Here is a 27265-nt window from a genome sequence, read left to right on the forward strand (position 1 = left end):
AAACTAAGAGAAAATATTAATGATGAATTATCCTTCATAAAATTAGTTTTGTTCTTAAGTACTAGCTCTCCCAGATGGGCAAATTAGTTTGGGGTCTCGACATAAAATAAGGCACAACACTGTATATTTCAACATTGTACAGTATAGCAATATGATAAAAACATTAAATTAAACCACTATGGGTTCCCATACTACAAAAGTGAAAATAGGATAACAACAGATTTATTGTCGAAGCATTAATACTATAAAACAAATGTGTTTGGAAATAAGCTTTGTGGATCGGAATCTAAACAATTTTAATACTTAAAACTTCACACTTTAAGTTTTTAAGATCCAGAGAATCCATTCCAGCAGTTCTTCCATATTTTATACTAGATTATTTTAAGATTAAAAACTTTACAAAATAAAGAATCTCTTCTACAAAAACATTATTTTTCTGTTCAGTAACAGCTTGTTCCAAATTCTCTTTGACTCAACTGAGTTACACCCTTTATACATTTTGAAGTACAAACTTGTTAAGAGTGGCCATTTATGAATATGCAATGTGCAGACATTCTAAAGTAATGTAATACAACCACACCTCTTCTAAACTTGTTTTTCCAAATGCAGTAGTACAGTGTGCAGAGCTATAGTAACAAAATGTTTAATGTTGTTATCCTGTCTCTAATTACATTTCTATTACATTACATTGAAGAAAACAATACTTGTTATATCCTAACACAAAACTCTTACATCCTAACCCGTGATACTCTCATTTTTAAGTGCTGACCAATATTTACCTTCATTTCTACATATTTTTATTTTATTTATTTGCAGGACTTTTCTTCTCATAGAACGCTCAGAACAGAGTTCCGGCACCTTTTTTGGATGGAACCTTGTAGGGTAGGCAAGGTGGGTTGTATGACATGTGTGAGTTCCAGCACCTTTTTCTTTTACAAAAAAGCACTGTTTATTTATATCCCATTTTTATTACTTTTTTACAAACAACTCAAGGCAGCAAACATATCTAACATTCCCTAACCCTAACCCGTTTCGTATTTTCCCCACAACAACAATCCTGTGAAGTAGGTTGGTCTAAGAGAGAGTGACTGACCCAAAGTCAGCCCCAGTATGTAGAGGCTAATATTTAAGGCATCCAGAAACCTGGATGTATGTAGCTTTCAGGCTGTAGAAACCATTTTTAAGGGTGTGTCAAACCCTATCAGAAACATTATCCAAATCTATTTCCAAGAGCTTTACAACTACATGCCTTAGTGACTTGCCAGAATAACCTCAGTATAGAATTATTTTACCATTCAGAGACTGGGACAAATTCAAATTATCATTCAAGTACCATATTTTGTCTCTAGCAGGTTGTCTTTTAATAATATAAGTTACAATAGTCAAATAAACATAACTTAGGGAACTTTTATTTTCATTGCTCAGAATATTGGTAAGCCTTATTTTGTAATAGCTCAGGTGGATACTAAACAGATACTGAAACAGATTCACTTGAAATATACCTGATCAAATAATTGTTCAATTTGGATTTATCTCTGGTGTGTTAGGACAGGGCCACAGTATGCCAGAAACCAGGCCACACAAACAAGCAAAGCCCCACCCACAGGATGCAGGCAGTACATGAAACCATGCCCTCTCCAGTCCACCAAAAAAACTTTACTCCATGGAATTGGTCCCTGGTGCTAAAAAGGTTGGGGACCTCTGTGTTAGAACACTGCTCTCTAAATTTCCTCAAAGATTAAGACTCCTGATAGGTTTAGCCACCTAAGTCTGCTTAAGTTCAGTTAGCAAAGCTACAATTTTATTTGTATTTTTAAAACCATTTCTGACTCCTGTGCACTAGCTACTTTAATAAACATGCTACATTAGAAATTAGAAGTGATAAATTATAAATTTATAATAAATTTATAATTATAAATTATAAAGAGTTGTCTTATCCACATAAAACTTTCCTTTCTACAGAGGCATTTCTTAGCTCTGAATACTCATGTGTTTTTAACCTGAAGTTTATTAATTGTTGTAAATTAAGGGAGTGATGTCTAAAGTATGGCTGTCATATTTCACACTGTTGGAGGTATAAATGTTCTTTTCTGTCACACAGATATTTAACACAATACTCCTCAGTCTGGTGTATTTTTATAAGCTTGATTCAACTATGATAGTTTCCTACTGCACAGTTTCAACTAAGTTGAGTAATTATAAAAAATCTTACAAGAAAAGCAGGCCAATTAAAGCTTTCATATCACCTCAAGGTATACACTAAAAAAGTCAAGTAAAGTAATTACTAAATTCCTTGCTGTTGGCACCTATATTCCTTGTGTTAAAAAAACAAAGAATAGCAATGCTTTAAGCACGTTAAACTACTAGACATAAGATTAAGCAACCTACGGCCCTAAAGACACATATTGCCCTTAGTTAAATTACATATGACCCTGTCCTAGTCAAAAACATTTCCAACCTTGAAATGTGAGAAAACTGAAACAGTTTTTAGCAATAATATCTTAAAAGGCTCACCATTCAGTAGTTTAAAATCAACAAACTACTTGGTAGGTAAAAAAACATTTGTCTCAGCAATCAAATCAGATTATAACCCTTTCATATTTCTTTATAATTATAAAAAAGTAAAATTCCCCATTTGCTGATTGATTAGTGATATTCATCCACGTATAAGCACGCTTACGCGAAGTACAATTTACCATTACCCATATATTATTGTAACAATTTTCAAGTGAACATTATCTCTATCTTTTTTATTTATGAACTGTTTACATTTACTGAGTAGGTGCTAGTATCTTCAGGAGGTATCTTAAATTGCTTATAATCTTTGAGATTATCATAGATAAAATAAAGCAGAGACTAATGTTCTGTAATACAAGTTGTATACATAAAAAAGATAAATAGACTAACATGAGAGATATGCATTTAACATCTTGTGCTCCTTGTATGGTATGCTCCACACATGTATTTTACCCAGTGCTTTTTTTGTAAGAAAAAAGGTGCCGGAACTCACATCTTGTTAATCTTTTATTTGAAAAATTATACATTCAGTTCTTAGGACCGGTGGTTGAGAAGTAATTAGTAATTTCTTTTCATTTTTAAATTTGGGGTCACACTTTTACACTAAAAATTTAAAAAGACTTTCACCAACAAGTTTTTAAAATAAATTATTTACCTTTTGCACATAGTCAATCACTATACACACAGCCACACATGTCAGTTGTGTGCCTCCCGTAAGCACACGACCAATCAAAAGTCGAACAGCACCATCACTACCAGCGTGGATGAAGTACGCATGCATTGGACTCAACACACAAGCAGCCTGCATGCACCATTTTAATGATTTTGCTGCTGACCTGCTATGCTCAACAGGGCAGTTCAACCAAATATCATTTTTTTCAAAAGTTACTTTTAAAACTTGAACAATCTGTCGAAAAAAGGTGCCGGAACTCTGTTAAAATAGTTAAAAGAAAATACAGTGGTAAAATCAGTACTTTTATCGTCATAGAACATCTATGACAATAAAAGCACTGATTTTACCACTATATTTTCTTTTAACTATTTTATTCCAGAATAAGATTATGTATTTTTTTATTTTATTGATAAGATCATAAGATTAATCAACTATTCTATTCTACAAGGACATGTGGATGGTTTTCAATGCTTAATTATACAATAAATAAATGCTACAAAATAATACATTCTAGTTATTTTAAGTTCCATAATATCCCTATATTTTTCAGTGGCTACATTCACAGATTATGATATGGTATTTTTAATCATAGTTTGTAAAATGTACTGAGTCAGGGATATAGAAATTTTCTAGGCTAAAGGGCACATTTGGTCTTTGAGTGGCATACTGAATACTAAAAAAACAGAATTATGTCCCTTTGTTACAATTATTAAAGCTTTGCATATTTTAGAACTCCTTTTTTGTTTCTCAGTCCTATATACAGAAAATTATATGCAAAAAATAGAAAGAGAACACATATGGAGCCAATAAAATATTTACTCTATTTGGAAATCTGAAAGGACTCCATGTGATCCTTTATACACTTTAATTACCAGACCAAATCTAAAATGCAAAATTAATGTTTTTAATATTTTCATTTAATTACAAAATTTTAAATTCTTTTTGGTACAGTATAGAAGAGCATAAACACAACCCAAAACAGGAAAACAATCTCACCCTGATGAACGGTGGTCTGGTTTATTTCTTTCTGAACGATCTAGAAGAAAAAAAACATGTCCACAAAAAAGGTTAATTTAGTTAGCTATCCCTCAGATATGAACTTACTTTCAAATGATATTTTTAAAAGCTAGATTTTACTTTGTAGGAGATACTTTGCCTGAAAGAAATAAAAACATCTGCAGAGGATATTTAAGCGTATCACTCAGAAATACAATTTTTTTATGCTTGTTAAGTTTGTTTTTTTATGTTTAACAGATGCTGTCCTCTTTTAAAAACCCAACAGTTTTCCAAAGAATGTAGCAGAGGAATGGAAAAAACCCCCCACAGTATTAGTCAGTGCCTAAGAATCATTTCATGAATCACAGCTGGCAGACCCTAGGAAAGGATGGGAGAAATACTCAGTGGCAGGAACAGTTCCTACAAATACCGACTATATTTCTATTACGTGATTCTCCATGATCTTCTGGAATTGGAGGCATCTAAGCCTTTCTTTGTTCTTTATCCACAGAAGTATTATTAGTACTTATTTTCTTTTTAGTAAGATTTGGGTAAAGACTGTGTGTACTGGGCAAGATGACTTGAACATTAGTTATATTTATAAATCATACTATACTAGAAAACACTTTGGAGTTTTAAAAATACAATGAATCTATTGTATATATAATCAAAATATAGTTTCCCAAGACAGATCATTTCCTCTGCAAAATACAGTATTCTCTGCTACTTTTTTTCCACAGAATTTTTTTCTTCTTCCATAAAATCCTGTCCAATTTTCAGAGGCTGCCTGAACAAGTCTCAGCAGTTTTCTGGGCAAGGTTTTTCAGAAGTACCACTGCTTCCTTCCTACGGCTGAGAGAAATTGATTGGCCCAAGGTCACCCGGCTAGCTTTGTGTTTCCCTGTTTCCAGCCTGATGCCTTAACCACCACACCAAATTTACAAATACAGCTATTCAAATATAAAAAACACATAAATATTACTAGCACAGTAATCTGCGATAAATCCTATTACAAGTATTGCCATTAACCTCCTTTCTTTTTCTTTTTACAGCATATGTAAACTATGTATTGCTTTATAACTGCTATATAAATAAACATATAGTCCCCTTTCCATATATAAAGATTTTTCCAAAAGAGTACTTTTAAGTTATAGTATAAAGATTTTTCCAAAAGAGTACCTTAAGTTATAGTATAAAGATTTTTCCAAAAGAGTACTTTAAGTTATAGTATCTGGAACCACATAAAGGTCTTATTTCACGTTATAAGCTGCCAAACTAGGTTAAAATACTTTTAATACAATTTCTTACACTGTAACATCATGCTTAATAAACAGAATATCCTCACCTATTTCATTTCTTGTATTGTCAAACTATGCTGTAGTTTTAATCTATACTTCATTTTTCTATTCTGCAAGCAAAAGTACCTACTAGTGTCTATTCCTAGCAACTGATGCATGACAACATAGCAACATAATTAGCACTAAAACTATGTTTGAAAAACAGTCAACATTCAAGATATAACCTTAAGAAGTCATCTTTTATATTTTTTCTGTTGTTTTATTTTATTACATTTTCTGTTTTCTTTTCCGTCTTCTACTTTCCTTTACTATTCTTTTTTAAACTTTTTATATTTTTCTTAGATTTTTTTAATCTATTTGTAAGCTTTAATACAATTAGTTTTTTTTAAAAAAAGCTTTCCATAGGGAAATATAAGAAAAAAATGTCTTTTCTTTCTGTCTCCACAACCTGGCAATTACCATACCTGAAATTACAGAGGAGCATACAATCCTTTCCTTTCATGTTGTTATGCTGTGCAGAAAGTAAACTTTTATAATCATACAGATGTTCAGCAGAATGAATCAAGACATTTTTCGAATTGTACAACACCAGGAATGAGAACCACAAAACATGTAAACAGCATTCGAAATTATCCCTCTAAGGAGGCTTCTGATTGGCAGTTATACTGTAGCCAATCTCAGAACTGGAATGCTGTCATTCAGGAAGTGAATGTTATTCCATTTTCCCCTTTTTCTTTGTTTAAACAGGAAATAGTTTGCTGGACTTGCATAATTTACTGCTTAAACCATTACCCCAAAATGATAGCAAAACTTTTAAAGTAAGAAATGTTTAAAAAAGACTGATAAGTACTAATCTTAATTTCAATAAATATTTTCATTTTTTTTAAAGAAACATTTTGTTCTAGTTTAAACAGGATTATTAGTCAGTGAAAGTAAAGTCTGTTAGGTTTCTTAGTCTCACAACGTGGTTCTACATACATGGGGAGGAGTTATTAGGAAAAAGTTATAAAAAAAAGACTCAAAACATGAAACTGGTGTTAGGCATTTAAAATATTTTTCCAGATTTTGTTTGCCATAACTACATCAGAGGTAATATTATTTGCAAGAATGTTATTATCCAACTCCAGATTTTAAAACAGTGTTGTGTGCAGATTATAATAAATAGACATGGATGTTAACATATATAAAATTTAATAGCTAGAGCAGTGAAGTGTTGGGCAATGAGTAAGAACACATAGTTATAGCTAATTGGTTAAAGACAGCTGGCCACTACATAAGGCAGCCTGACAACCTAAGCTGTGATTGGTTGCTGTGAGGGAAAAGGGGGAGTTTCCTTGCCTTATGTCCTCTGGGTCCCCTGCCACGCTGGGCCGGGACCAGTGCAGCGGGGGCTGGTCCCTCACCATCTCCAGGGCGGCCCTGTGGGCCAGATATGGGCCCATTGTGGGCCAGATACAGCCCGCAGGCCTTGTGTTTGACATGTCTGCTGTACCTAAAAAAAATAAAGACATCACCTGAAAATAAGCCCTAATCACTGAGCAAAAATTATTATAAGACCTGATCTTATTTTGGGGAAAACACAGTATTAGTATCAGCAATATAGGGTGATCATAATTCTTTGTTGCATAGGTCTCTAATTTTATCCCTGCATAAGAAAAGAAAATGAAGATCATTTTACTCTGGTATACTAAGAACATGATCTAAGTTTGTTTTCTGCCTCATAAAAAAATTAGAAGAATGCAAGCTGAAAATGCATGGTATTAAATCTTGCTTCTACAGATGTTTCACACCATATTCAAGAACTTGCTTACAGCAGAAGATCAGAGGCATAACATGCTAGCCAAGTTATTTTATTGCCGACAAGACAAGCCACATATGCACAGAAGGTCTGCCTATTGAACAATGTACAAATCAGACTTTATATGTAAACTAGGGTAAAGGTTTAAATTCTAGCCCTCTTTAATCTGATTTTTTAGGTCAATAAAATTTGGCCATTCTCTTACCTTGAAATCAAGAAAGATTCACTCTATGTTTAGGTATTGGTTCTATTTATCCTCAGAACCATTTGTTTCCACACTCCTAGATTTAGCTCTTTCATTATCATTATTGTTTACAATGCTTTTACTGATAGTCCTTGACTTGCAATCATTTATTTAACCATTTTTCAGAGTTACAACCAGTGCGGGCTTCATCTGGTTCGCACTGGTTCGGCAGAACTGATACCTAATTTTTTGTTGAGTTCGGTGAAAAATCTGTTTTTTCCAGAACACGTCTGGTTTTCATTCAACTTCCTTCCAGGTGGGGAAAAAGTCCAAGAGAGGAGCGACGAAAACCAAACGGAGACACAGCACCTTCAATTACCTCACTCAGGTGAAAACTGGGTGATGCTTCTAAGAGGTAATTTTAGGAATAGATGCTTCATCTCTCTAGTTTCCCACAGGTATTGTGGCTCTGGAACTTTTTCCTGTTTAGCTATATAGAGTGCAACTAATGATGAGTGGAAAAACTCTTAAAGGGTTCTGTTTTGAGAACTGGTTGTTGTTACATTAAAGGTAAAGGTTCCCCCGCACATGCGTGCTAGTCGTTTCCAACTCTAGGGGCCGGTGCTCATATCCGTTTCAAAGCCGAAGAGCCAGCGCTTGTCCGGGGACGTCTCTGTGGTCATGTGGCCGGCATGACTAGACGCCAAAGGCGCACAGAACGCTGTTACATTATTTTAATACAAATAGTTGTATTTTCAGTACTGGTTACAACTGTACTGAAAAAAGTGACTTATAATCCAGTCCTTGAACTTAACAATTGTTGCAGTGTCTGTGTAATGTGATCAAAATTTGGGCCTTTGGCAACCAACGTAGATTTATGATGATTGTAGCAACCCAGCGTCAAGTGATTGCCATTTTCAATCTTCTCTGAGCATTTTCAACAGGCAAAGTTGAAAAGCCACATTTTCTTAATGACTACCTGATTCACTTAACAACTGCAGTGATTTGCTTAACAATGATAAAAAAGGCTGTAAAATTGGCATGACTCACTTAACAACTGCATTGCTTAGTACCACAAGTTTCGATTCCAATTGTGGTCATAAGTAAAGGACAACTTGTATTTAATTGGTATCAATTAAATCTACCATAGAAGGGACGCGGTGGCTCAGTGGGTTAGGACGCTGAACTTGTCGATTGGAAGGTCGGCAGTTTGGCGGGTCGAATCCCGAGTGCCGTGTAGCAGAGTGAGCGCCTGTTACTCGTCCCAGCTTCTGCCAACCTAGCAGTTCGAAAGCACGTAAAAATGCAAGTAGAAAAATAGGGACCACTACGGTGGGAAGGTAACAGTGTTCCGTGTGCCTTTGGCGTCTAGTCATGCCGGCCACATGACCATGGAGACGTCCTCGGACAAGCACTGGCTCTTCGGCTTTGAAACGGAGATGAGCACCGCCCCCTAGAGTCGGAACGACTAGCACACATGTGCGTGCGGGGGAACCTTTACCTTTACCTTTTTTAAATCTACCATCTCTTATACTTACGTATGTCACTGTGATTATGATAATCTTCCATACTATGGCTTATGCCAGCTCAAGATAGGCCAGTTCAGGAAACAGACACAAAAAATATTATATCAATATAGGCCACAATAATAGAATCTTGAAACCCTCACAACGTATTCCTTTCTTTCCTTTTTATATCAAAGAGATTCAAGGAAGGGCAATTTTAAATTTCTTTCTCATGCTTTCTTATTTTGCAGACCCAGCTCATAATTTGCTAGCACATGATTTGCTAGCACCCTCCATGTACCTCCTCCAAGGTCAACTTTGCTTCACTACTATTTTTCAAACTGTGTCCTATAAAACGTTAGGTTCTGTGAGAACTTCAGTGTGAGGTTCCAGGAGAGGGTAGAGTTCACTCAAACTGTCAATTTAATCAGGAGTTCCAGGAATTTTCTTTTCTTTTTTAAACCAGCCAAGCTATTGCAATTAATGGTGTTTTTAATTGCATCAATTGCAATAGTGAAATATTTCTTCTATAAATATTCAGTTTTTGAGATATGATCCATTATTAAAAATAATATACGGTACCACCAAAATCTCAAATGTTCATTAGTTTTCTACATAAAACAATACATAACCAGTGAACACAAACTATTTAATTACCAAAAGTAGAGTTAATTTATTTAGTTAATGGAAAGAAAATGGACTTCAGTTGTCTTATTGGCCTAATGCAGTTTTAAAATTATGTAAATAATTTTACATCAACTTCCCTCCGCCCAGTACGCTCCCACAGAGAGGACCTCCTCAGGGTGCCACCGGTCAAAGAATGCCGACTGGTGGCCCCCAGGGGGAGGGCATTCTCTGTGGGTGCACCGGATCTTTGGAACCATCTTCCGGTCGAGCTCCGAATGGCGCCCGATCTCCGCTCCTTCTGGCGCGATCTTAAAACCCATCTCTTTGAACAAGCTGGCCTGGCCTGATGGGACGGGGTTGGATTTTATAAATGGATTTTAACTGTTAATCTGTATTAATTTATTATGGGCACTGTTTAATTACTTTTTAATAATTTTTAATTTTTGTATCTTGTTTTTATGTATTGCCCTGTTCACCGCCCTGAGTCCTTCGGGAGAAGGGCGGTATACAAATTAAATTAATAAATAATAAATAAATAAATAAATAAATAAATAAATGAACAAACCTAAATGCAAGAAATGGCAAGATGGTACAATTATGACAGAACTTAAATATTAAAGATTTCATACATTAACAAGGTCAAGGATGAAGTGCATTTTTATTTATCATTTATCTACATGTTTTTTATGATGATCAAATATCACAATTAAGTTATTTCAATTACTATATATGGAAGAATGCTGAATCTCTGCATCCAGCAGGACCAAAGCTATTTTAAACTATTAAGTATCTTGGATTTTGAAAGCCAGAATATGAACAGTATATCAAGGATAAGTTACTTGGCAACTCTGCACAAAATCTTTCCCGGAGGGAACTTTACAATGTGTTTTCTTATTGCTCTTAATATCAAAAAGTACAAATAATGTACTTTTGACACGACATATTTGCATAAGTTTTTGTTTCAAATATAGGAAATTTTAAATCCAACATACTTCCCAGAATGCATTGCCTCCCATACTTCTAATACAGAAAAGAGAAAGTAGAATGCGTACATATGCCTACAACATGCCTGCCATTACAGATAGTCCTCGACTTAGAACAGTTCATTAGTGACCATTCAAAGATGCACTGAAAAAAGTGACTTATTTTTCACCCTTGCAACCATTGCAGCATCCCCATGGCTCCATGATCAAAATTCAGATGACAGTTGCAATATCCTGAGGTCATGGGACCACCTTTTGCAACCTTCTGACAAGCAAAGTCAATGGGGAAGCCAGATACACTTAACAACCATGTTACTAACCTAGCAACTACAGTGATTCACTTAACAACTGTGGCAAGAAAGGTCGTAAAATGGGGCAAAACTCACAACAAATGTGTCGCTTACCAATAGAAATTTTGGGCTCAATTATTGCCATAAGTCGAGGACTGCCTGTAAAGGAAACATGCTGTTAAGCAACAGTGACTAGAAATTGATTGCATGCTAAGTCTGCAATTTTTCTGGCCAATCAGCTAATCTGAAGTTTTCAAATAGTTTAGCTGGACTTGAATAATTTACTGTAGGGGTGTCAAACTGCCAGCCTGCGGCCGATGCATCACGAGGAAACCGCGCCCACCCCATTGCCGGCAATGGGAAAAAAGTTCTGATACATCCCACAATGTCATGTGATGTCACGAGTTTGACATGCCTGATTTACTGCTTAAAACATCGCCCCAAAATGATAGCAAATCTTTTAAAATAAGAAACTTTTTAAAAAGACTGATAAGTACTAATCATATTTTCAATAAAAAGGTTATTTTTTAAAGTACCATTTTATTCTAGTTTAAACAGGATTATTACTCAGTGAAAGTATAGTATGTTAGCTTTCTTAGTTCCACAACTTGGTGCTACATATATGGGGAGGAGTTACTAAGAAAAAGTTAGGAAAAAAGACTCAAAATATGAAACTGGTATTAGGCACTGTATTAGACATTTAAAATATTTTTCCAGATTTAGTTTGTCAAAAGACTACGTTAGCAGCAATATTATTTGCAAGAATGTTAGTATCCAAGTTCAATGAACTAATCTGAAATTTCAAAAGTTTAGTATGGATGCTATAGCAGCTATTGTGAAGGATGCTTGCCCTTCACAAAATGGCTTCCACAGTCTAAACAAAAAACAAAAAAGTTGGATGGGATAGGAAGTTCCAAGGATAAGAAAAGTGACACATATCACACTGGTATCCTTGAGCGTCATATTTAAGGACTCCAGTATTTAGCCATAATTGATATTGTTTTTCTTAGTTACAGCATATTGAATACGAGTGGTCCTCAACTTACAAACATGCATTTAGTCATGGTTCGAAGTTACAAAAGCATTGAAAAAGTGAGTTATGACTAGTCCTTGCACTTAACAACCATCACAGCATCCCCCTGGTCATATGTTCAAAATTCAGATGTTTTCAACCAGCATGTATTTACGATGGTTGCAGCATCCTGGGATCATCTGATCACCACTTGTAACCATCTCAGCCAACTTCCAACTGCAAAGTCAATTGGAGAAGCTAGATTCATTTAATGACTATTATTCCCTTAATGACTGCAGTGATTTACTTAACAGCCGTGGCAAAAAAAGGTTGTAAAATTGGGCATGATTCCCTTAACAAACGCCTTGCTTAGCAATGGATATTCTGGTCCCAATCGTAAATTGAGGATTATCTGGAATTATATTTAACTGTGGCTTATTCAATAAACCATACTCAATCTATGACACAAAGTATAAATCTAATCACAGTTTTACACTTACATCTTACTTGTTTTTGTACAAAAAAAAAACAAGCTACATTCTGTTTTAGCACAAATTTAAACTCAACCACTGTCATTTGATCACATACACAATGTATAGTATAAACACGTTAAAGAAGCTCCCAATATAACATTATGTTCATAAGAGATATATACTGTATAAGAGAATATACAAAAAATGATTTTGTTGTAAAGAAGCAGTTTGTTTATTTTTTTTCTCTTCTTTCTTTTTGCTATTTTCTTTCTACTATTTTTCTTCATGTTTTTTTACTATCCATAGAAGCAGACATCATTACTGATGTTAGCATGTTTTGTATCATTTTATAAGTGCCTTAATTTGATTTGCACCCCACCCACAGTGACCATAACTTTCCAAAATGCAGCCACTGGTCACCAAAAATTAGTTTACAGAAGAAAGCAAATACGGTAACCTATTTGATCTGTTATCTTGTACTTCAATTATAACCCAATAAACTTTTAGCCATTTGTAGTATCAACAATTTTTCTAGGTAAAATACATTATTTATATATAATCCAAACATGAGGTTTATTTTATTTCCATATAGTTTCCACACACATATACTATCTTCTTATGTAAATAATTGTTTCTAGTCATCTTCTTGCAGTACTTTTCTCAGTACAATTTACTTCTGTTTCATTGATGTTTATACACATAATGGTCTTATTTGTGCTGAATTCCAACATACAAGTCAAGTAACAGAACAATAATTAGGGGGGGATACTTTATAAGGAGTCCTCTCAACATTTATTTCCAATATATAGCTTTCAGCAGAAGGGGCAAATTTATTGCTCCTCAGGCTAATTTAATAAACCTGTGCCAAATTTCAAAAGCTTTTATAAAAGATCAGTTAAGATCTTTAAGGTCTCTGCCAAGATCTATCTCACCCTTCATATAACATGTTAGGTGAAAAAAGAAACAAGAAACAGAGGTGAAAAAAAGAGAAGAGGAGAGGAAAGGGATGATTAGAAAGGAATAGCTTTATCCACCCGCTGTTGCTTTGCTTGAGCTCTTTCCCCAATCAACAAATGGCTTCAATAACTTATCCTTGAGAAAATCGAAGGAAGGAAGGAAGGAAGGAAGGAAGGAAGGAAGGAAGGAAGGAAGGAAGGAAGGAAGGAAGGAAGGGGTTTAAAAAAATTTCACACCTAAATAATTTCCAGAAACACATTTGTTTGAAACTATAGAATCACTAACAAAGCACTTGTTAGGGTGATATAGAACTTATACAGATCAATAATACAGGAGTTTGCAGAGCATAAAAATGGGAAGGGGCCCAAGATACCAAGATGTGTGTTTTTTACAATGAACTATTTTATAGTCTTAAAATACTCGCTCAAGATACAGTGTGATAATGGAAACCAAGAATCCTGGATAAAGAATGCAAACTCAGAAATAGGTATTTAAAACCTAAAATTAGAGCATCTAATTCCATACCAATGTCACAGACATGGTCTTCCAGGATTTATTATCAGAAGTTATTTTCAATTTACTGGCAGATTTGCATGTAATCTTAAATACAGTAGAGTCACTTTTCAGAGTGAGATGGAAAGCATATAAATTTAATCAATAAGTTCTGATTCATCAAATTAAAGATAATAGTTTGATTTGCCACAAAGGCAAGCAAAGGAACACCACCATCTAATTATAATTTAGTATTATGTAAACTAAGTCATTCAAACTCATATCTGATACACATTCAATGTGATTTGAAGCACTTTCATTCTTGTTTATTTATTTTACTGATCAAATTTATATAGCTGCCCATCTAACTGAAAATGACTTATGCCATTTAAGGGTGAAAGCACAAACCCCACATACACTGTAATAAGCCTTAATAGAGTTTCTTGATTTTATTCACTGAATTGACCTAATGATATTTGTAATGTATTGGGCTTTGTCTTACTAAAGAGTATCACCTGGGGTTAATTGCTGGAAGGTTGCTTTAGCAGGGAAGCTGGCTAAGGGCTTCCAACTTCTCAGACAACTTGTCTCCAGCGCCACCATTGGCTGCTTCTAGGGTGGCAATAGGTTGCTTTAAACCTATTGGCCGCCACCTAGAGGCCAGGGTATAAATAGCTGTATTTGCAGCACTGTTCTCAGTTCAGTTCCTGTAAGCAAATAATAATTCTTGCTGAACTCACTCACCTCGTCTCTTCAATCAAGCACAGGACCCAGTATATAACAACGTTTATGTGTAATGGTGTTGTGTGACTACATCCATTTATGACAAATTTTATAAGCAACGGTTAAGCAAACTATATCAATCCACTCAGAGCCTATAAACTGGGCACTCCCAAATCTTTTAGCTAGGAATAAACTACAATGTACACACTCGTTCCTCTCAAGCTTTCTTGTCTGAATGCTAGGAGAAACTACTGGAGTAACTGAATCTTATGTGTGGAGAGTGAAGTATGCATGGATTTTACATGCTAGAAATGTAAAAGAAAAAAAAACAAGAGATGTCAATGAAAGAAAAAAAACCTGTTCAAATAAATGGACTCAGATATACATTTTTAGCTTGTATGTATTTTTTTGAAATGAGTGTTCATGAATGGCAGTATTTCCATTATAACAACCACTTTTCATGATGATTATACCATTTCTCCAAATTCCAAATGTGCATATTAGCCAAAAGTTTAGAATTTCCTGATCTGTCTACCCTAAACTATCTTAAATTTTTTTATTGAAAAGTTTTACAAAATTTTAATGAAAGAAAAACCCCCTCCCCACCAACCCTCCCCCCTGGACTTCCCAAAGCAGAATACAGGGTATTACATATAGCAATCTTAAGCAAACATATGCTAAATATCTATTACATTAACAAACCTTCCACCCTTTAACTCCCTTATAACAAAACTAAAATAATTATAACAACACTTCTATAATTATTAAAAATTATTCATATGCTATTTGAAACTTTCTAGTACCATATTTGTTTTGAATATAATCAATCCATCTTTTCCATTCCAAAATATATTTTTCTTGTGACTGATCTTTCAAATATGCTGAGACTTTTGCCATTTCAGCTACTCCCATTACTTTAAGTATCCATTGTTCTACTGTAGGTAAATCTTCTTTCTTCCAATATTGCACCACCAACAATCTGGCTGCCGTTATTAAATGTAACATTAATTTAGTTTCTATAACAGTACAATCTGGAATAATCCAATAAAAATAACTGCGGGGTAAATCTTATTTTTTTCTTTAAAACTTTCTGAAAAATCCACCATATTTTTATCCAAAAAGCTTTAACATTTTTACATGTCCACCATATATGATAATGAATTGCCTCTTCATTACCACATCTCCAACACTTAGGTAGTTGATTTGGATACATACATGCTAACTTTTTAGGATCTAAATGCCATCTATAAAACATCTTATAAAAATTCTTTTTTAGGTTTTGTGCTTGTGTAAACTTTACATTTCTAACCCAAATTTTTTCCCAAGTATCCATCATTATGGGCTCTTGAATATTCTGAGCCCATTTTATCATACAATCTTTAACTAACTCTGATTCTGAATCTTAAATTAAATTGAAGTTAATAATGAAACGTATTAATCGGTGTATAAAATTATTTATTTATTTATTTATTTATTTAATTTATATACCGCCCTTCTCCCAGGGGACTCAGGGCGGTGAACAGGGCAATACATAAAAACTAGATACAAAAATTAAAATTATTAAAACATAATTAAACAATGCCCATAAAATTAATACAAATTTAAAATTATAGTCGTTTATAAAAATCCCACCCCATCCCATCAGGCCAGGCCAGCTTGTTTAAAAAGATGGGTTTTAAGATCGCGCCGGAAGGAGCGGAGATCAGGCGCCATCCGGAGCTCAACCGGAAGATGGTTCCATAAATCCGGTGCACCCACAGAGAACGCCCTCCCCCTGGGGGCCACCAGTTGGCATTCTTTGACCGGTGGCACCCTGAGGAGGCCCTCTCTGTGGGAGCGTACTGGGTGGAGGGAAGTTGACGCCGGCTGCAGGTGCTCCCCAAGGTATTCTGGACCCATGCCATGAAGGGCTTTGTAGGTCATTACCAACACCTTGAACCTCACCTGGAAGACAACTGGCAGCCAATGCAGCTCGCGGAGCAAAGGTGTGACATGGGAGTATCGGGAAACTCCCAGTACAACTCTCGCGGCTGCATTCTGTACCAGTTGGAGCCTCCGAGTGGTCTTCAAGGGTAGCCCCATGTAGAGAGCGTTGCAGTAATCAAGACGAGAGGTCACGACTTCCGGTGGCGGCGCGGCGCCGAAGACAGCCTCCCCTGGCTGCCCGCGGCTCAGTTGTTTGTTTTTTCACCCGAAACAGCGCCGATCAGCTGTTCGGGCGAAATTGAAGCCCCCTCCTCGGGAGAAGAGGAGGGGGTGAGGCCCCAGGTAGGGGTAGAGTTCTCCGAGGCCGCCTGAGCTTGGAGCTTGGGCGGCTGAAGGATCGAACTCCCCCGAAGCCTGGGTTGCTCCCAGCTGGCCGTCGTCTCTGCTCCGAACTTCCTGGAGCAGAGCCAGGCGTCTGCGAACCATCCCTGCCTGAAGAAAGGACTATGATTTAAAGGAACAGGCAGAGCGGTACAAGAGGAAAAGGTGAAGAGGACTATTTTACTGTACTCTCTAACTTGTTGGACTTTTTAAACTTTAATTGAAAGTGCGTCATAATTGAGGATTAAAAGATGGCGGCTAAACCTCCCTCTAAAACTCTTCGGAGTGGAGGATCCTCGCCGGTGCAACAATCATCACTACAGGCATTGCATCCTCCTGAAGTGCTGACATCGAAGGATTTGCGAGATGCCTTGGATAAACATGCCCAGGTACTTTTGGAATCAATTAATCAATCAATTGCTGATAAATTTGCACAGATGGAGGAGAAATTGGAGAAATTTGAGGAAAGAATGGAAAAGAGGATGGAACAGAAGTACAGCGTGATGAAGGTAGACATTTTGACTTCAGTGCATAAAGTGGCGGAATGTGTGGAAGATTTAGATGAAAAAGTGGATGATTTGGCTCAAAGGAATGCTATACTAGAAGTAAAAGCACGGGAGAATGAAATTGAAAGAGGCAAGTTGGAAAGGGAGTTAAGCCATGCCCAATATTACCAGATGCAGTTTGCTGTCAGAATTAGAGGCTTAAAAGAGAATGTTAAAGAAGATTTAAAGCAGCTGATCTCTGAGGCTCTCGAAGGGGTATTGAACCAGCCAGCATCTGAAATAAGAGCAGCTATGGATAAAGTGTTTCGGGTGAATTCATGGATTGCCAGACAGAGAAAGTTGCCTAGAGATGTGGTGGTTTATTTTGCAAAAAGAGAAATTAGAGATCAAGTTATACAAGCTGCCTATGATGCTAAGGTTGTGATTGCTGAACAAGAAGTCTTGGTTTTAAAAGAAATTCCTCCAAGGATTTTAAGGGGAAGAAAGGACTATACATTTCTTGTGCAAGAGCTCAAGCAAAGAGATATAAGGTTCAGATGGGAGATTCCAAAGGGGCTGATGGTGATGTATGAAGGTAAAAGGTATAGGCTGATTACTGTGAAACAAGCACGTGATTTCTACAATAATGTCTTAAAAGCAACCCCATTAACGCTCCTGGAAGCTGGAAAGGGATCTGGAGAAGAAGAACAACAAGAGGAGGAAACAGAGGAAAATGGTGCTGGAGGAGATCAAGCTACAATCTCTTTGGATGATCCTGGAGAGCAAAGAGTGACGCGTGCTGCTTTAAAACGAGCAAAGAAAATAAAAGAACAAGATCAGCAAAAGTCTTCAGATTCTTCACAACGCATTCATAGCCAAGCTGTGGGAGGAGCACGGCCTAAAGTAACCAGTCCTATCAAAGCTGTGGTCCAAGAGCTTTTCGGGGATATACCGTATATACTTGAGTATAAGCCGAATTTTTCAGCCCACTTTTTGGGCTGAAAAATTCCACTTCGGCTTATACTCCAGTCAACAAAAAAAACTTACCGAGGACTTGTGCGCGGCCGAGGCTTTGGTGCTTCCGGGATTGCGCGCACCTCTCCCAAGCAGCCGCCGTCCGGAGACCTGCCGAAGTTTGGGGAGGTTTGGGGAGGTGCGCGCGCACCTCCCCAAACCTCCCCAAATGTCGGCAGGTCTCCGGATCTCCGTGCCTTGCCTGCCTGCTTCTTTCCGCTGCGGAAAGAAGCAGGCAGGCAGGTCACGGAGATCCGGAGACCTGCTGACGTTTGGGGAGGTTTGGGCACCTCCCCAAACCTCCCCAAACGTCGGCAGGTCTCCGGATCTCCGTGCCTTGCCTGCCTGCTTCTTTCCGCTGCGGAAAGAAGCAGGCAGGCAGGTCACGGAGATCCGGAGACCTGCTGACGTTTGGGGAGGTTTGGGCACCTCCCCAAACCTCCCCAAACGTCGGCAGGTCTCCGGATCTCCGTGCCTTGCCTGCCTGCTTCTTTCCGCTGCGGAAAGAAGCAGGCAGGCAGGTCACGGAGATCCGGAGACCTGCTGATGTTTGGGGAGGTTTGGGCACCTCCCCAAACCTCCCCAAACGTCGGCAGGTCTCGGGATCTCCGTGCCTTGCCTGCCTGCTTCTTTCCGCAGCGGAAAGAAGCAGGCAGGCAAGGCACGGAGATCCCGAGACCTGCCGACGTTTGGGGAGGTTTGGGGAGGAGATCCGGAGACCTGCCGACGTTTGGGGAGGTTTGGGGAGGTGCCCAAACCTCCCCAAACGTCAGCAGGTCTCCGGATCTCCGTGACCTGCCTGCCTGCTTCTTTCCGCAGCGGAAAGAAGCAGGCAGGCAAGGCACGGAGATCCGGAGACCTGCCGACGTTTGGGGAAGTTTGGGGAGGTGCCCAAACCTCCCCAAACGTCAGCAGGTCTCCGGATCTCCTCCCCAAACCTCCCCAAACGTCGGCAGGTCTCCGGATCTCCGTGCCTTGCCTGCCTGCTTCTTTCCGCTGCGGAAAGAAGCAGGCAGGCAGGTCACGGAGATCCGGAGACCTGCTGACGTTTGGGGAGGTTTGGGCACCTCCCCAAACCTCCCCAAACGTCGGCAGGTCTCCGGATCTCCGTGCCTTGCCTGCCTGCTTCTTTCCGCTGCGGAAAGAAGCAGGCAGGCAGGTCACGGAGATCCGGAGACCTGCTGATGTTTGGGGAGGTTTGGGCACCTCCCCAAACCTCCCCAAACGTCGGCAGGTCTCGGGATCTCCGTGCCTTGCCTGCCTGCTTCTTTCCGCAGCGGAAAGAAGCAGGCAGGCAAGGCACGGAGATCCCGAGACCTGCCGACGTTTGGGGAGGTTTGGGGAGGAGATCCGGAGACCTGCCGACGTTTGGGGAGGTTTGGGGAGGTGCCCAAACCTCCCCAAACGTCAGCAGGTCTCCGGATCTCCGTGACCTGCCTGCCTGCTTCTTTCCGCAGCGGAAAGAAGCAGGCAGGCAAGGCACGGAGATCCGGAGACCTGCCGACGTTTGGGGAAGTTTGGGGAGGTGCCCAAACCTCCCCAAACGTCAGCAGGTCTCCGGATCTCCTCCCCAAACCTCCCCAAACGTCGGCAGGTCTCCGGATCTCCGTGCCTTGCCTGCCTGCTTCTTTCCGCTGCGGAACAAAGCAGCCTGAACGAAGCAGGCTGCTTCTTTCCACTGCGGAAAGAAGCAGCCTTCTTTCCGCAGCGGAAAGAAGCAGCCTGCCTGCTTCTTTCCGCTGCGGAACGAAGCAGCCTGAACGAAGCAGGCTGCTTCTTTCCGCTGCGGAAAGAAGCAGCCTTCTTTCCGCAGCGGAAAGAAGCAGCCTGCCTGCTTCTTTCCGCTGCGGAACGAAGCAGCCTGAACGAAGCAGGCTGCTTCTTTCCGCTGCGGAAAGAAGCAGCCTTCTTTCCGCAGCGGAAAGAAGCAGCCTGCCTGCTTCTTTCCGCTGCGGAACGAAGCAGCCTGAACGAAGCAGGCTGCTTCTTTCTGCTGCGGAAAGAAGCAGCCTTCTTTCCGCAGCGGAAAGAAGCAGCCTGCCTGCTTCTTTCCGCTGCGGAACGAAGCAGCCTGCCTGCTTCTTTCCGCTGCGGAACGAAGCAGCCTGAACGAAGCAGGCTGCTTCTTTCCACTGCGGAAAGAAGCAGCCTTCTTTCCGCAGCGGAAAGAAGCAGCCTGCCTGCTTCTTTCCGCTGCGGAACGAAGCAGCCTGAACGAAGCAGGCTGCTTCTTTCCACTGCGGAAAGAAGCAGCCTTCTTTCCACAGCGGAAAGAAGCAGCCTGCCTGCTTCTTTCCGCTGCGGAACGAAGCAGCCTGCCTGCTTCTTTCCGCTGCGGAACGAAACAGCCTGAACGAAGCAGGCTGCTTCTTTCCACTGCGGAAAGAAGCAGCCTTCTTTCCGCAGCGGAAAGAAGCAGCCTGCCTGCTTCTTTCCGCTGCGGAACGAAGCAGCCTGAACGAAGCAGGCTGCTTCTTTCTGCTGCGGAAAGAAGCAGCCTTCTTTCCGCAGCGGAAAGAAGCAGCCTGCCTGCTTCTTTCCGCTGCGGAACGAAGCAGCCTGCCTGCTTCTTTCCGCTGCGGAACGAAGCAGCCTGAACGAAGCAGGCTGCTTCTTTCCACTGCGGAAAGAAGCAGCCTTCTTTCCGCAGCGGAAAGAAGCAGCCTGCCTGCTTCTTTCCGCTGCGGAACGAAGCAGCCTGAACGAAGCAGGCTGCTTCTTTCCACTGCGGAAAGAAGCAGCCTTCTTTCCACAGCGGAAAGAAGCAGCCTGCCTGCTTCTTTCCGCTGCGGAACGAAGCAGCCTGCCTGCTTCTTTCCGCTGCGGAACGAAGCAGCCTGAACGAAGCAGGCTGCTTCTTTCCGCTGCGGAAAGAAGCAGCCTTCTTTCCGCAGCGGAAAGAAGCAGCCTGCCTGCTTCTTTCCGCAGCGGAAAGAAGCAGCCTGCCTGCTTCTTTCCGCTGCGGAACGAAGCAGCCTGAACGAAGCAGGCTGCTTCTTTCCACTGCGGAAAGAAGCAGCCTTCTTTCCACAGCGGAAAGAAGCAGCCTGCCTGCTTCTTTCCGCTGCGGAACGAAGCAGCCTGCCTGCTTCTTTCCGCTGCGGAACGAAGCAGCCTGAACGAAGCAGGCTGCTTCTTTCCGCTGCGGAAAGAAGCAGCCTTCTTTCCGCAGCGGAAAGAAGCAGCCTGCCTGCTTCTTTCCGCTGCGGAACGAAGCAGCCTGCCTGCTTCTTTCCGCTGCGGAACGAAGCAGCCTGAACGAAGCAGGCTGCTTCTTTCCACTGCGGAAAGAAGCAGCCTTCTTTCCGCAGCGGAAAGAAGCAGCCTGCCTGCTTCTTTCCGCTGCGGAACGAAGCAGCCTGAACGAAGCAGGCTGCTTCTTTCCGCTGCGGAAAGAAGCAGCCTTCTTTCCGCAGCGGAAAGAAGCAGCCTGCCTGCTTCTTTCCGCTGCGGAACGAAGCAGCCTGCCTGCTTCTTTCCGCTGCGGAACGAAGCAGCCTGAACGAAGCAGGCTGCTTCTTTCCGCTGCGGAAAGAAGCAGCCTTCTTTCCGCAGCGAAAAGAAGCAGCCTGCCTGCTTCTTTCCGCTGCGGAACGAAGCAGCCTGCCTGCTTCTTTCCGCTGCGGAACGAAGCAGCCTGAACGAAGCAGGCTGCTTCTTTCCACTGCGGAAAGAAGCAGCCTTCTTTCCGCTGCGGAACGAAGCAGCCTGAACGAAGCAGGCTGCTTCTTTCCACTGCGGAAAGAAGCAGCCTTCTTTCCGCAGCGGAAAGAAGCAGCCTGCCTGCTTCTTTCCGCTGCGGAATGAAGCAGCCTGAACGAAGCAGGCTGCTTCTTTCCGCTGCGGAACGAAGCAGCCTGCCTGCTTCTTTCCGCTGCGGAACGAAGCAGCCTGCCTGCTTCTTTCCGCTGCGGAACGAAGCAGCCTGAACGAAGCAGGCTGCTTCTTTCCGCTGCGGAACGAAGCAGCCTGCCTGCTTCTTTCCGCTGCGGAACGAAGCAGCCTGCCTGCTTCTTTCCGCTGCGGAACGAAGCAGCCTGAACGAAGCAGGCTGCTTCTTTCCACTGCGGAAAGAAGCAGCCTTCTTTCCGCAGCGGAAAGAAGCAGCCTGCCTGCTTCTTTCCGCTGCGGAATGAAGCAGCCTGAACGAAGCAGGCTGCTTCTTTCCGCTGCGGAACGAAGCAGCCTGCCTGCTTCTTTCCGCTGCGGAACGAAGCAGCCGGCGGCGGAGGCTTGCAGAACGGCGGATCGGCTTATACTCAAGTCACCAACTTTTTCCAGTTTTTGGGGGTGAAATTGGGGGTCTCGGCTTATACTCGAGTCGGCTTATACTCAAGTATATACGGTACATGGCAACTAAATTTTTAAACTGGAATGTTAATGGACTAAACTCACCGCAGAAGAGGAAGAAAGTTTTTCAATATTTAAAACAATTTAAGATAGATGTTATATGCCTGCAAGAAACGCATATTAGAGTTTTGGATCAAAAGTATTTATTGAACTCGAGGCTGGGTACGCAATTTGTTGCTTCTGCAGAGAATAAGAAAAATGGAGTGGTTGTTTATGTTAAAAGTGCCTTAACAGCGGACCTAATTGAAGCAGATAAGCATGGAAGATATGTTATGATCGAGCTGTTGTTTGAAGGTAAAAAGACGCTTTTAGTTGGATTATATGCTCCAAATCAACAACAAGCTGACTTTTTTAGTTTACTTCATACAAAGCTTACCCAGTTGGATTATAAATCCTTTATTTTTATGGGGGACTGGAATGGAGTTATGGATGTACAGTTGGATAAGGCTGGAGCCTTTAAGCGCATTCCAAGTCACGCTAGACTGCCTAAATCTTTTTTTGAAATGATGGATGACCTGGAATTGCGAGATATTTGGCGTGAGAGACATCTGCAGGAGAAGGATTATACATTTTATTCTGATAGACACCAATCTTTTTCGAGGATTGATTTTATTTTGTTGACTAATGATTTTCTTTTGAGAACTAAAAAGGTGAAAATCTGCGCAAGAATTATCTCTGATCACAGTCCAGTGTGGTTGGAGATTGATAAGGAAAGAGGAGATAGACGCTCATGGCGCGTAAATGAGAATTTGTTTAGAAATCAGAGAAATGTGGAAGAATGCAAACAGCGGATGAAGGATTTTTTTGAGATGAATATGAATAAGGGTACCTCTATGGATATGGTTTGGGATGCTAGCAAGGCCTATATGAGAGGGGTGTTGATATATATGAATAATAGACATAGACGTGCAGTGGAAACTAGAAGGAAAGAACTGGAGAATGAAATAAAGGAAAAAGAAAAGGCTTTGATTTTGAACCCAGAGGAGGTGAAGATCAAGGAGGCTATTAGACTGTTACGAGGACAATTTGATAAATTAATGGCTGATCAAGTGGCGACCAATCTGCGGTTTGCTAGGCATAATACTTTTTGCAATGCTAATAAGCCAGGCAGATGGTTGGCTTATAGACTGAGGAAAAAACAAAGGGCATCTAATATAGATAAGATTGAGTATAAAGGAAGGGTTGTGTATCAACAGAATCTTATTAAGGATGCCTTTGTGGATTTTTACTCGAAATTATATACTAAAGAGGACATTAATGCAAAAGATATTGATACGTATTTGGAGAAGGCTAGCATCCCGGTTCTTACGCAAGTACAAAAAGAGGGGATTAACCAACTGATTACAGAAGAAGAAATTTTTACAGCTATTAAGGAATTGAAGGTGGATAAAGCACCAGGCACTGATGGCTTGACTGCGGCCTATTATAAAAACTTACAATTAGAGATGATAAAACCGTTAAAGGAACTGTTCCAGACAATCCAGAGGGGGGGAAAGGTGCCCCCGTCTTGGAGAACAGCTTTTATCTCTTTGATTCCGAAGGAAGACCAGGATGCTACTTTAGTTAAAAATTACAGACCGATATCGCTTTTAAATACAGATTATAAGATATTTGCTAAGGTTTTGGCTAATAGACTGATGAGGGTTCTGCAACAGGTGATTCATGGGGACCAAACGGGGTTTATTAGTGGAAGACAAATGAAAACTAATGTGAGACATATAGTTGATGTGTTAGAGTTTTTGGAAAGGCACAACCAGATCTCTGCTGCGCTAATCTTTTTAGATGCTGAAAAGGCTTTTGATCAATTGAACTGGCAATTTTTGTTGAAAGTTTTAGACAAAATGGATTTTGGGGAAAAATTTTTACAACCGATTAGGGCATTATACCAAAAACAAACTGCCCGAATTATAGTTAACAATAGTTTGACAACAGTATGTAATATTGAGAAGGGCACAAGGCAAGGGTGTCCGCTATCGCCCTTGTTATTTGTATTAACATTAGAGATATTATTGGTTAAGATTCGGAATTCGGAAAAAATTAAGGGGATACAAGTTGGAGATCAGGATTACAGATTGAGAGCATTTGCAGATGATCTGGTTGTTACAGTGACCCAGCCAGAGAACTCTGTTGCGGACCTGATGGAGATAATAACACAATATGGGAAGGTTTCTGGATTTAAAGTAAATATACAGAAAACTAAAATTTTGGCTAGAAATATGACAGTTTCGCAGAAGGCTCTCCTAGAAGGATTAACTGGATTTGAGATTGTTAAAAGGGTTAAATATTTGGGGGTGATTTTGTCGCCCTCTAATACAAAGCTATATAAAAATAATTATGAAAAGTTATGGGGGAAAATTCAAAAAGAACTGGAGAGTTGGGAAAAATTGCAATTGTCTTTGTTGGGACGGATTGCAGCAGTGAAAATGAATGTCCTGCCCAAATTTTTATTCTTATTTCAAATGATACCGATTCTTAAGAAAGACTCTAACTTGGAGGAATGGCAGCGTGGTATCAATAAATTTGTGTGGGCAGGGAAAAAGCCACGAGTTAAACTTAAGATTATGCAGGATACTCGTGAGAGAGGTGGCCTTAAAATGCCTAATTTTAAATTATATTATGAAGCTGCTGCACTAGTAGGAATAAGTGATTGGATTAATTTGACACAATCGAGGTTATTAAATCTTGAGGGCTATGATCTGTTGTTTGGCTGGCATGCATATTTGTTGTATGATAAGAAGGTAGATACTGTGTTTAGGATGCATATTTTAAGACAGGCATTGCTGAGAGTTTGGAAGAAGTATAGACATAAGTTAAGCAGCAAGATACCATTGTGGGCAATCCCAAAACACGCAATAGAAAATATACATGCTGGTTTCAAACATGATGAGACTACTTACAAGGAAATTTTAAGTTTGGAAAGGAATATTTGGTGCTTGAAATCATATAGTTTCTTGCGAGAAGAGAAGGTTGTTCAGACTTGGTTTCAATATATTCAGTTACAGGCCAGGTGGAAAGAAGACCAAAAAAATGGATTTGCAACGATTGATGAAAATTTGATAAAGCAAATTAGAAATCAAGGACCAGCACATATTAAATGGATATATCTTGCATTGATAGAGATCGATTCAGAAACAGAGCTTGTTAAGGATTGTATGATAAAATGGGCCCAAAACATTCAGGAAGTTATTACAATGGACACGTGGGAAAAGATCTGGGTGAGGAATGTAAAATTCACTCAAGCTCAAAGTCTAAGAGAGAACTTTTACAAAATGTTTTATAGATGGCATCTAGATCCTAAAAAGCTTGCAAGTATGTATCCGAATTATCAGCCTAAATGTTGGAGGTGTGGTGATGAAGAGGCAACATATTTTCACATATGGTGGACATGTAAAAAGGTCAAGGCTTTTTGGATAAAAGTCTGGTGGAATATGCAGAAGATTTTTAAACGGAGGATAAAGTTTTGTCCGCAATTTTTTTTGTTGGGAATAATTGTTGACGCTACAGTTGTGGACTCTAAGCTGATGTTGAATTTAGTTACGGCAGCAAGACTTTTGATAGGTCAATATTGGAAGAAAGAGGAACTGCCGACTATACAAGAGTGGATTTTAAAGGTTTCCGACTTGGCAGAAATGGCGAAGATTTCAGCCTATTTGAAAGATTACTCGCAAGAACATTATATTATGGAATGGAGAAAATGGATTGAGTTTATCCAGAATAAGTATAGGGTCAAGAAGTTTTATCTAGCATTTGAATAAGTCTTCTTTCGTTTTCTTTTTTCTTTTTTTATTTTGTCTTCTATATATATTTAATAATGCTAAGTTTTGTTTGATCCTATATAAGTTAGAGAGTGATGGATTTTAGAATTTATAGTTGTTAGTATATGGTTGTTTATGATTGCTTTTTTATATATATATACCTTGTATTTAGCTCTGGGAAGTCCGGGGGGGAGGGGGGTTGGTGGGAGGGGGGGAGGAGGGAGGGGGGAGGGGGGGGAAGGGGGGAGGTAGGGAGGGGAGGAGGGAGGGGGAAGGGGGTTTTTTAAAGGAAAACTGTATTTTTAAAACTTTTCAATAAAAAAAAAAGACGAGAGGTCACGAGCGCATGAGTGACCGTACGTAAGGCATCCCGGTCTAGATAGGGCCGCAACTGGCGCACCAGGCGAACCTGGGCGAAGGCCCCCCTAGTCACAGCTACAATATGGTCTTCTAAGGAGAGTTGTGAATCTAGGAGGACTCCCAAATTGCGAGCCCTATCTACAGGAGGTAATGACTCACCCCCCATAATGAGGGGTGGGATATCCTGAATATCCCGAGATGCCGGTACGCACAGCCACTCAGTCTTGTCAGGGTTGAGTCGAAGCCTGTTCCTCCCCATAATATTAGGATCTTAATTGTAATATTTTTTTGTCTATTAGGTTCCTGGTTATCACTTTATTCTTGCAAAGTTACAGAAAGGGACATAAGGAATTGACAGTATTTATACAATGGCTTTGCTAAACTTTTGCTAAACTCTTGTGTGCATTTACTTGCTTTCATCATAGGCTTTCTGACATAAATATCTAGATAAATATGAATGTCAAAT

The 27265-nt window shown here is 39.9% G+C and overlaps 1 protein-coding gene across 6 annotated transcripts in view; it reads right to left on the reverse strand.

Annotated features, from left to right (window-relative positions):
- Positions 1-27265, reverse strand: part of SH3D19 (SH3 domain containing 19) — an 84857-nt gene that overhangs the window by 48204 nt on the left and 9388 nt on the right. For 4 of the 6 annotated variants that reach the window (XM_083367802.1, XM_083367803.1, XM_083367807.1 and 1 more), the window contains exon 2: positions 4187-4226. In XM_083367802.1, coding sequence (XP_083223928.1) covers positions 4187-4226 — 40 coding nt within the window. Of the gene's footprint in view, positions 1-4186; positions 4227-5948; positions 6189-27265 lie in introns of those variants that run through there. The other 2 variants (XM_083367806.1, XM_083367804.1) reach the window with 1 other exon arrangement.

The sequence above is a fragment of the Vipera ursinii genome (assembly GCF_947247035.1).
Source record: "Vipera ursinii genome assembly, chromosome: 7".
NCBI lineage: Eukaryota > Metazoa > Chordata > Lepidosauria > Squamata > Viperidae > Vipera > Vipera ursinii.